We start from the raw sequence: 12,157 nt of genomic DNA on the forward strand, positions 1-12,157 counted from the left end.
CACTGTTTGCTCCATTTTCCAGATCATTTCTTCATTCGGTTTCTGGGTGCAAAAGAAACACCTAAGTGTTTACTTCAGCAAAACTACCCTGCTGGCCTGGGGCACTGTTTGATCAGGGGGGCCATGCCTGCTGTCTCAGGTGGCATGGGAAACCTCTGTCTATTGTTGCTTTCCCTGGAGACCAAGGACTTTCTACCTCTTTCCTTTTAAAGAAATTAGATGAGGAAATGTGGTGATTTGGTTCCCAGGGACAGAAACATGAACTCAGATCCTACAGTCCTAGGAAATGGGGAAAATGATTTTCCAGAAAGCCATCAAGTTAGACATCTAGGTGTTTCTTTCCGATTTTAGATGGAGATGTAACAGTTAACTTTGAAAATTCAAACGGGCACATGATACACATCGGAGAGGAGTCTACCCAAGAGGAGGATGTAGGGAAACCTGAAGAAGGGAATGGCTCTGTGTGGGACAAAACACCACCTCGGGAGGAAAAGGCAGAAGATAAGAAAGGTAAAATAAAGAGAATCCCATGTCGTCTCCTGTAACAGTCCAACACTGGGAGCCAACGGTGATCCTAAAGCCAGGAGCCCGCAGACAGGAGGCTTGCAAACTGGACAAAAGCTAGGGAAGAGAAACAGGTCGAGTCCTCAAGTGGATGTGTCTATTTATAAGACGCCATCTGCTTTTGTGTCATTAAGGAGAGCTAATTAGTGGTCCTGAGCACAAGGGCTGGCCTCTTCAGACATTACATTTACCCAGGAATGATCTCAATTCTTTAAAAGCTTCCTCTCCAGGCCTTGAAAATCATGAGCTATCAGAAGGCTGTTTAGACCTCCTTGTAGCTAGTCCTTGTGGGCAGCTCAGCAAGGGGGCACTATGTCTCTCTCACCCTAGACTCCTTCTCTGCATCAGGAAGTAGCTGGTGCATCCAAAGGGCCCAGCATTTGAAGTTCTAGACCGTTCTAAGATACAGCAAGGAAGAATCCCATAAGAGCTGTGGCTCACTGCCACTTCCCTGCTCTCTGATCTACAGTACACTTGCCAGTTTCTGAATATGCCACAGGCAAGTATGCTGTTCCTGCAAAGGCTCGTCTCGGAACATGGTTTCTAGAGTGTGTGCCAATTCTGATACCATAAGATACATGTCTGATGGGGTCCTCCAGGATGGTCATGAGTTCTGAACAGTGACTCCATCCCAACTCCACACTAAGCCATATACTTACAGAAACCTTGAGCTGATGTCCTATAAGGAAGGGTTGAGTAAAAAAAACCTCTGAACAAATTTTACCATGCACATAGGAAAAGATCTTCAGGAAATAGTGTGTTTCCTGTTTTCTATAAGGTTTCTTTCTGAGTTGAATGGCAACATTTGTCAAACTCATCTGAATTGTGCAGACATTTTGAGAACTCCTAGAAATTCTTTTAAGTGAATGTTTTCTTCTCTTGATCCAAATCCACCCAGATACAAAAAGAAAATGGGGATTGGGTATTAATATAACCTGTTAACTTTTATTATGTTAACCATGTGAGGTCATCTTCTCCAGGAGACTAAAGTCTTGTGATCATTTGCATCTACAGTAACCAGCCTTTAAAAGCTTTAGTAAGCTATTAGAAATGTATTAATTTGTTATCCTCAAATATTAAGCATAGTATTTATGGGGCTTTCCTTAACTTCTCCCACTGAAAACCTCTACTTATGTTTATTACTACTGATTATAAGAAATTAGCTTGTACTTTTAATGATGATACTGCTAGAACATACTGAGAAAGCAGACAGATTTTGAAGCAATTCAATTGCAAGTAGAGATTTTGTGCTGGGAGTAGCGACACATGCTTTTAATCCCAGTACCTAGGGAGGCAGAGGCAAGTGGATCTCTATAAGTTCGAGTCCAGCCCGGTCTACAAAGTGGGTCCAGGACAGCCATACCTACACAGAAAAACCCTGTCTCAAAAAAATCAAGTAGAGATTTTGGTTGAGAGGGGACAGGTATCTGTATTTACTTTCTCTAGTTCCAACTTTGATGTCTCAACAAACAGTTAAACTTCATATCCATGTGTGATTTGTCCCTGTGGGTATCCTTGTCACTCAGTGACTGGGCATACTTGAATAGAAGGTTTCTCTTACCTATGTAATAAAATGTTGCAAACAGGTCTGTGTTAGTTAACCAAGCAGGCTTTGGTGTTCTTGGGAGAAGATGGCCAAACTTACAGGTCAAGAATGGCTGAGAGAGGTTCTCTTTACTTACTCCTCAACTTAGTACATTTAGTTCTTTCTAGTCTAGGAAGTTCCGTGATAGCATCAGTACAAGAGGAGCTGGAGATGCCAAGAGTGCTGGCGTGTCACTGATGCAGCTACCACAGCTCCCTCTTGTGTGGACAGAGGCCATGTGGAGCCATGACACTAACCAAGAGAAGTAGTAAGAATAGGAGCCATTCCCTGAAGCCAGAAGGAACATCACTCATGAGCACTATCACAGAGAATTAGTTTAAATAGAAATTATTTATGAACAAGGGTCTGGATTAGTTCTTTAGTCATACACCTTTTAATTCTAAAACAAAACAAAACAAAACAAAAAACCAACTGTCTAATTCAAGTTTGCCTCTCTTCTGGTCTCACACTCAGGAGAGCTCAAGTTCATGCAAACCCGCATTCCTATGATCCTAACTCCATAATTTTGCAAAACTTCCTCTCTGAGTCAAGCCAATCTACTCACTGGCACCATTCTCAATGTTAATTAATTTTATTAGCACTTTAAAGGATTATATACATCTTGTGCAGGAAAATATTCAAAAGCAAAGCACATAAGGTGTTACTCACCACCCTGGCTCTGTGCCTGGGCTTGGTCCAGACTGTGTGGGTATTTCTTGGGTTATGAAGGCACCTTGTTCCATGGCCTTGGACCTTGTCTGCCCATATGAGACTTCTTCCTCAAGGTCCTCTTGGCTCTTGGTCAACTGTTATTCTTTCTCAGTAGGTGTCCTTAGATACTTGAGACACAGAATCTCATCTGCAGTCTGTTCCAATATAACAGCATGAAATCTGAAAGTTGTTTGACATTATTCTTATTGCAGGATTATGAAGGGCCTTCAGTGAAGGAACAGTGGTCAACGCTTGGTTGTTTTATCTACAGTACTGAAGAGTTAACATGGGTAAAACTCTAGTGAAGACCACAAAGAGAATGAGGAACAGCCTTTGTCTAGAAGCAGATGCCCCCTATAGGCAATGATCATGAGATGCAAAGCTCTGAGCAGGCCAGGGTACCAGAGCCAGGAGATCTCCCAGTGCAGATTGGAATTGTTTCTCCGCAGAATGTCAGCCAGTCATCATCATTGAATGGACATGGCTTTTAAGGCATTGTTTCACTAGATATACATTTATACATACACAACTTAGGGATCACAAGTGTGGCATACACTCACAGAAAACTATCATAGTAACGTTGGAAGGAACACTCCATGGTTTCCAAGGATCTGCTAGGGTTTGTGTGTATGGTGTGTCCAAAAACCAAAGCAGAAGAAATGGAAATGGAATAGAACAAATGCCCTTCTTGGCCACTCAAAACTAGAAATATCAAATCAGCAAGGGCTGTCTTGTGTTGACATTGTCTTTAGTTTTTATTGTGCTCCATTTTAAAAGAAATACCACTCGGCTCTTTGGGTTGGAACCATACATTAATTTATTTCAGTCACAATTGCAAACAATACAGACGTTGGTATATGATCAACCTTCAGCATCCCCAGAACAATGCTCTTTCTCCCCCAGCTCTCATAGGGTCTCCTCTTCTTATGTACAGTGCTTTTCCTACAAAATATGTGCTTTGTCTTTTCAAATCTATTATGTAAGTGTACATTAAAAAGCAAAGTGGACTTTATTTTAATTCTGCACTTTGTGTGCCTATAGCTGTGGCTCTGATCTGAAAGGGTAGAAGTCACTGTAGAATTTGAAGCTGCCCTGCTCCACTGGTGGAACTAGAAAGCACTCTAGTGGTAGAAAGTAACTGCCCAGTGCATTGAGTCACAAACCCCCGAGTCTCCCAGACTATAGAACATACCTGATTGCTTTGGCCATGCTAAGACTTCTGGTTGACGGGGGTGAGTTTTAAAGAGCACTGGGAGTGCCGTCATCAGTGTGTATACTACACTCACCTGTCACTCTTGGTGATCCTTTGCTGTGGCTATGTTGGTAATTGTGTTGCGTTTAGCACTCGTTGCCCATGTCATCATGCAGCAACAGCAACTCTAGGCTGGCATTAAAGCTGACGGCTAGTGCACATTTACACTGACTGGTGTAACTTCATCACACTAACTTGTGTCACCCTTTTATCAAAGGAATGATTGACGGACCCAGCGAACCCTCCCCAGTCTGTCTTTTAGTCTTTGTTTTGCCTCAAAACTTGGCTTCCTCTGGTACAAACTCTGTCTGGTTCCCAAATGTCATAAAGCCACCTGTATGTGTCACTGTCGCCATGTCTTGCTCCTTGCTTTTCTATGGGGTGTGTGTATCAGTCTGCTCTGTTCACTTTCTCATTTGTAGAGAACACTGAAATCCACCCTGAAACACTGGCTGCTCCTGCTCTACCTCCTACAGATCCTCCTAAACCTAAACCCAAACCTAAACCAAAAAAGTCTCCTGTCCCTCCCAAAGGGGCCACTGCTGGGGCCAGCCACAAAGGGGATGAAGTGCCTCCTAGTAGAAAAACTGTCAAGGCTCCCAGTAAGCAGGCCCCCACCCCTCCACCCAAGCCAACAAGCCGAAACACAACCCGGGAGGCTGGTGAGTATGCCCTAGTGCGTAACGGGGTAGAGTCCAGGATGTTGAGCCCTGGGATGTGGGTCTGTAGCTTCTTCCTTGAGTGTGGTCTTTTGTTGTCTCAGAATTCAACACCAGTGGACAAAGATTTCTCACGAGAATGCTTCAGAGACTGCCTGGTAGCTGTCTACCAAGAAAAATTAACTTTCTGGTGTTTGGAGTAAATATAAACTGTTAAATCTTAGTTTCCACAATCAACACAGATCCATTCCTTTAGTGTGCCTGGGAGTGATGCTTACTTGATGAAACAGTATCTAGGCGTCAACTGACCTTTTATGGGTGGCTTCTTAGTGTTTCTCTTTTAAAATACCGTAGGCTGATATATTCAATTGTGAATGGGTCTCTGATATATTTGCTGGATCGTAATGTCTTGAATTTTTAACAGCCATGGTCGTCTGTCCTCTTATAAAGGACAAAGGGTTCATATACATGATCAGCAACATCCCTACTCCACATGACATCGTTTTGGTGGGTTGAGCCTTGCATGCTCAGTGCTGCCCCCTCACGGCCACTCCAGGAGACCATCAGGTCAAAGTAGTCTAGTGTGTTGCAATTACACACTGCCATCACAAACCATGAGTGGACATTTGTAACTTCCTATGTTGCCCATCCAGCTTTCTTTTCAACCTTACATGATTAATGAAAAGCGAAGACTCCATTCCTCTAGTGCAATAAAAGATGCCAACTATGATAGCTAACTGTTAAAAGGACACGAATGAAAATTCTCATGCTCAATGGCTTTCCCCCACTAATGTGTTCATAAAAATTCTTTTGGGCTGTAACAAATCTTATTTCCCTGAAAGTCAGCAGCAGCCTCCCAGAAATTGGCGACAAGGATTTGCCTTCGTGTTATCTTTTTCCTCTTGTAATGCATACTTGTCATACTGAAATTCAAAGAAAGGTTTAGTTGGCAATGTAACAGCTCTCTGGATGCAAGTAGACATCTCCTTGGGTCCTGTCTTCCCAGCTTTGATCTTTGATCTTCTAATCCCTCTCTAAAGTAAAATATCTCAGAATGATGAGACAGCAGTGCCTAAGGGTCATTTCCTTGGGGACTCAGTATCTTTTCTTATTGGTGTTTGTATGTCTCCCATGGCCTTGCAAAGCCTATCAGTGGTGTGTGACATGAGACAGGCACTGAGCTACTAAGCAAGGGAAAATTCCCAAACCATCACGTTTCCCTTGGGAATTAAGATCCTGTCTTGCACACGCTTCCTCCCTTGCCCTGTCTCTAGATGGTGTGAGATCACTGTAGACTTAGCTCAGACTCTGGGAAGAAAGCTGATGATGAACACAAAGGCTGGACACAGTGTTCGGAACAGATCTTGGGTTAATTACATATACGTTCTTTAAAACGAGATGAATTTAAATATTTTCTGTAAAAAAAAAAAAAAGAAATCTTTCAAAAATGGTAACATTGATACCGTTAACATTGATATGAAGAAGGGGTCTGTTTAACTTAACTAGGAAAATAGTTGAATGTGTTTAAGCATAAAACTCTTCATGTCTTTGTTATTTAAAGAATCAATTTGGAGCAGGATTAGTTAGTTAGTTAGTTTGTTTGTTTGTTTAAGTATGGTTAATGAATTTAACTTGTAATCAGAGAGAGATGATCAGGTTCATTAACTCTACAGACAAACCCAAATTTGGCAAAGGAGAAATCCAGCTATTGTGTGTACCTAAAATAGTAATTCCCCCAGCCAGAGAGACCCCTTGTCAGCCCGAATCTTGTCACTAAATAAGACTAGCTTCTTTACATGTCAAAATTAATGAAGTCATATGTTTCATTGTCTGTTCCTTTGTTTGTTCTTCATTTCAACTCTCACATTGACTTCAATAAAGTTTCATCCAGAGGTAAGTCTGTGTGTTATACGGTGATACCTGTGTGCAGTGTGGGATAGCCCTGGACTATTACCAAGATGTTTCTGATAGTTATATGAACGAAACTTTAGCTTCCTTTGGGGGAAGTAAGAATATGTAGCATCGTAATAGAAGAGATTTTTAGAGAAAATGCAAACCAGAAAGACCATGAAACAAAAGAAGATTCTCATGGGAGTTTCAATGGATTTCCTAGGATGACATAAAGAAAAATTCAAATATAAGCATGTATTTAAAAGAAAAAGAGAAAGGCTACCTAACTTGCATTCCTGGAAATGACTTAGTTGACATCAGCTCTCTCCAGAAGTAAGCAAAGGTACCCTAGCAGCCCTTTGAAGGCCTGCTCTGGTCATGAGCAATAAAAATAACTAGGTGGCCTGGCCAGGGTGTTTGGGATTGGGAATTCTAGGAAAAAAGTTAAGTGAAGCAGTGTTTGGGCTCCCACCTCCTCCAGAGTGAGAAACAAATGAATCAGTCCTTTGATCCCAGAAGCCCAACACCAAACTAAGTAACACTGGGAGGCCCTCTCAGGGCATGAGCGCGAGGGACTACACAGAGACACACATGCATGCACACATGTGCAAGTTCTGGGCATGATACTCTTCAGATTATTTAGATTATACCTATGTAAAATATTTTGTAAAACTACAGAAAAAAATTTTCTTGCATTTTGATGTTTTGATGGGACATTTTTCTGCCTCAATTGTCTCCTCTCTGTCTCCTTTCCTCACTACAGCAGGTGTAAGTGTAGGCCAGCAGGCCAGACTTCCTTCCCTGGAGTTTTGGGATGAGTTGCCTTGGCATGTACTGTAAAGGAAGTGTGCTAAATTAATTTGCTTGTGACCTAGAAAAAAGCTGGAAGTATATTCCCTGCTTCTTTTCAATATGGGCCACTTCTCCATCCCCAGAAAGACACAAGGAAAGAATATCATTATGAAAGACCCATTTGTGTCCTATGGCCAGCTTGCTAATAGTGGCTATCCCCTTTATGGGAACAAGTCTCTTCCTTAGAGTCAGTGAGAGTGACTTAGAGGACAAAGAGTTGTTGTCCTGTGTAGTTGTTTCAGGTGAAGATGGAGGAGAGAGAAGATAGGGGCTTCTTGCCCTTTGGTTTTACTATGAAGGTCACTTGCTCCCTCTCAAATGAGAGGCTAGGAAGTGACATGAAACAAAACCATTATCATAATTAGCCAATTTTCTTAACATTCATCGATCCAATGTATTTTAAAGGGAGAATTTTAAATATCATTGGCAATTACCATGTGGTTACTTAAAAATTATTGTATTCCTTGATTTTCAATGCAAAAATCATCTCTGTTCTAGCTGGTTCTTCTCATCCGAAGAAAACAACTGGCTTAAAAGCATCAGCATCACCGTCCACTTCTTCCACCTCTTCTCGTCCCAAAGCGTCCAAGGAGTCACTTGCTAGCAAAGCAGGCGCAGTGGGCACCACAAGGGGCAAGAAAAAACTTGGCAAGCAGCCGGCGACATCCCGACTGTCCTCAGACACAACCACTTCTGACACACCTGGTCTTAAAGGAGAGCCCTCAGACACTGGGGTAGAGAGTCCCAAGCCAGAGGAGGCTGTGGCTGCAGCAGCGGAGCAGGCCACAGGCAAACCCAAGGCTGTTGTCCCTCCACCGATGGTGGCAGCACCAGCTTCCCCACCTGCCCTTCTTCTGCCCCTGGACAATGAGTGCGTTGCTGCCTTGGACACCCCCATGGTCCTGGTCAGTGATGGACCTAGCCTGCCCGTCTCTGCCTTAGACCCAAGTCAGCTCCTTTGGACTGAAGAGCCGATCGACAGGACCACTCCACGCTCAAGCGCTGGCTTAAGCGGCGGTAAAGAACACGCAAAATGGTGAGTTGAGACACAGCCCTCATGTTCTGTGCACAGATCTCAGGCCAAGAGTAGTCTCTTGGAGTAAAAGAACGCAGTCTGCTCCCATCTGTATTAAGGCAGCTTGATGTTAGGTCAGCACACCTGTCATCTCACCATTGGACTTCCTAAGGCCTGATTGTGGAGTCCCATAAGCTGTGTGGAAAATCTCAGTGCCGGCGCTTTGACCCAGTGCCTTCCAAGGACGCTTAGAACTGCTAGCAGCGTGGCCCGTCGTTCTTTTCCTTCTCCCTAGACGACCTCATTCTTTTTCCTTCTAATACTTGTTTAAAATCTTAGTCATTTGGTCCCAGGTCACTCACCCATTCTTGCTCGGCTTCATCTCATTGTAATAACTTTAAGCTTTCTTCCTCAGGAAAATTAAGACCAAGAGTAAAGAACTCTTTAAAATTCCGCCTCTACTTATACCAAGAGGTAGGAGGAGCCGTTTTTCATCAGTTCTTCACTGAATTCCAACTCCTCCTGTGAAGTCCTCTAATACTTCTTGACCGAACTGGTAGAACTATTTAGAGAAGTTTTCCTGCATGTATGGTAGAACTAGTCAGCATGTGTGATTTACTTCTATGTTTCTATGAATGAGTATATATCCTAATAGGCTGTAGGGCCACAATGTACGTTAACTGAGTTATTAAGTGAAAACGGAAAAGTGAGCTAAGGCACCTACGGGGAAGGTCAGCCTACTTCAGTGAAGAGCTGAAGATGAGCTGCCTCTCATGATGGAGTCAACAGATTCCAACAGAAGACATAGTGGTCAAGTTATCTTAGTTATGCTCAAGAAAATAACTAACCAAAATGTATCAAGGAAGGTGATCTTGTCTCTCATGGGCTAGTGGCCCATCAGTGTCCAGCTGCCCAATACAGAAACCTAGAGCTCCTTAGGATATTCACTCTCCTAAGGAGAGTGATATCACTCAAAAATTCCTATAACTATGCCATTAAAGTTGAGTTTGACAGTCTAGACCTCCTGCCCTATAGGTATGTGGCGTAGACTAGCAGAATGTATTATACATGCAGTTGTCAATTCTGTCTATTATACACTCTGATAGTCTACCACACATACCTATGGGGCAGGAGGTCTAGACTGTCACTCTCAATTTTGTCAATCTTGAATCGTCTAATAGGATCCCTTAAAATTTTTTTTCTTATGTTATACTCTTAAAAATACTCAGTACATTAATTAGGATGGCTTTGATTAAGATCTTTTAGCTATTTAATTGCTGATAGTAGCACCCTTCATTCATTGGTCACTTGATCAATGACAGGAACCAAACACTGCCCATTACCATTTAATTCATATAAGTTTTCTCTGGAATTTCCGTACTTTATAGCTTTGTTCTGTTTTTTCAATTAAAACCCCTGCTGCTGAGAGAGGTCAAACAGTTTGATTAGTGTCTTTACCAGGCTAGCAGTGGCCAAGTGAGAGACCCATGCTAGCATTCCACACCAAACCCCAGCCGTGGGACAATTTTCTGTCTTCCGAAATAATAGCATCAACTCCTGCTCTTCTTTTTTTTTTCCCTAACAATTCATTGATTTTTTTTTTTTTAATCATTTGGAGAAGTATCGTTCGAAGGAAAAAGCAGGGGGAGATAAATAAATATCAAATTACTAATTATTTGCCTGACATTTTAGTAAAAGCTTTAGGAGGCAGGGGACATTGAGATAAGTGAGATGCTGTCACATCTGTGGTGCTGTCACAGTCTGCCCGAGAGAGGGTAATTTAGAATGAACGTGCATGTATTGACTCCAAATCCTAGAGGCTGAGACATCTCTATCAAACAGCAGCGTTGGCTGAAGAAGTTCTTATTGCAGAAGGTGGCAGGGCCGAGAGAGCAAGACAGCTAACTCTGGCCCGGGAGCTCTTTCCATAGTGGAGTTAATCTATTCACTATGGCTTTGCCCTCAGGAGGCCTTGCCTTTCATGCTTGTGCATTGCAACGAGGTTCTCAAGACTTGCATTCCAAGGGACATAGCATCCAGATCCACTGAGCCGTGCCTCTGCTGTGTCGAGCACATAGCACGCCTTCCTTTCCTTGTAGAATTTCTCAGCACTGCCATTATTACTTCAAACCTCCAGACCGATCGGTTTATTTTCCAGTGTGTAATTTGGGTTTGTTTGCCCTGTGCTGGGCAATGCGGTAAGCACCAAAGCAATAAGTGCGAGCAAAACAAGCTGGTTCCAGGTAGTTTGTTTTAATCAAAATATTGAGCAGTGTACTCAGGAAATATGTATTTAAGTCAGGGTCTCAAGTTTGGAAAGTGGGTGCGGTATATTGGTCTGTTGTTAAGTCTGCAAAAGAGAAAGTTAAATTTTGGGTAGTTGTAAGGGTTCAGAGAGCTCAAATCCATGCAACCTGACTTTTCGCAGTTCATTTCTGTGAACATTTGGAGAGTGTGTTTATTGTGCCAAGTGACACACTGTATACCAGGACCTTAATATTCTTAGTCATCCCAATTACATCCCAATTACATGGAGAATTTTTAGATAAAGAAACAAACATATGTTTTCCATTTCCAGTGATGCTGGATAGGGCGTAAGACCAGGTCTCACTTGACACTGAGGGTGTGTGTCAGATACTTTCTTATCAGCCAGGGTAGTGCTTGGGGTTTCCGAAGAAGAACTCGTTTTCTTCTTGGCATATTTTTTAAGTGTAAAAAGTGGCATTATAATGCATTCAGTGGTAGTCTGCATTTGCACATGACTTAATGAGGCTGGAAGACCTTAGCCTCTCAGGTTTTCTCCCAAATTCTCTCTCTTTCAAGTGGAATTTGAACTGGAGCTTTTGGCTCTCACTCTCTTGCTTTCCTTAGAACTTTCCTGCGTTATATTTAGACACCCAGTGTGTGAAAACTCTGTCATAAGATGAAAAGCCTTCTGTTTGGGATACAAATATCAAAACTTGAAATAGGGCTAGTGGTTGTATATAAAAATACATAACCTCTCTTCCTGTGCAGTAGGTTTCTATTCATTTACAACTTGATCCGTAACACACACATCTCTATAATGTGGAACAGAAAACCGCAGCCCATTTGAGGTCACATTTAAAAATGGCTTGTTGCGTCCATTCCACAAAAGTATATGGAATGCGCTGTATTGTCCCGTGTTCTCTGGAACCATAAGAGGCCAGGTATGAGCCAACCAGTGCAGACATGGAGCGTATTTAACATTAACTAATTATAATAATAATAATATAACATTTAGTAAGTAGACTAACAGTCTCAGTGCGGATCCCACACTGCACTACATGGACTACTTATGGCTTTTCTGGGATCCATGTTATAAATTCCCTAATCACCTTATAGTTTTGAGTTGTAAATAAATGTTGCTGAACTCTGCAAACTGCAGAATACTAATACCAATGTCAAGGTTAAAGTAGTTAATATAATAGATTAGTGACTATGGCACAAGTAACAGGATTAAGCTCCAAAGCCTCTTGTTCTGCTATGTGCAGAGGGTATTATTAATTAACATATCTTTTCAACATACTGTAGTCACCATAGTGACAGTCAGATCAAAATAGAATAGCTTTCTTCAGCAATCAACTAATAATCTAGACTATGAAAAAGTG

General features: G+C 42.1%; 1 protein-coding gene across 1 annotated transcript in view; it reads left to right on the forward strand.

The window, feature by feature from the left end:
* The window catches only part of Phactr2 (phosphatase and actin regulator 2), a 238,356-nt gene that overhangs the window by 200,605 nt on the left and 25,594 nt on the right, over positions 1–12,157 (forward strand). Inside the window, exons 4-6 of the mRNA XM_051164550.1 lie at positions 352–510; positions 4,535–4,774; positions 8,012–8,549. Coding sequence (XP_051020507.1) covers positions 352–510; positions 4,535–4,774; positions 8,012–8,549 — 937 coding nt within the window. The remainder of the gene's footprint in view (positions 1–351; positions 511–4,534; positions 4,775–8,011; positions 8,550–12,157) is intronic.

The sequence above is a fragment of the Acomys russatus genome, chromosome 21 (assembly GCF_903995435.1).
Source record: "Acomys russatus chromosome 21, mAcoRus1.1, whole genome shotgun sequence".
NCBI lineage: Eukaryota > Metazoa > Chordata > Mammalia > Rodentia > Muridae > Acomys > Acomys russatus.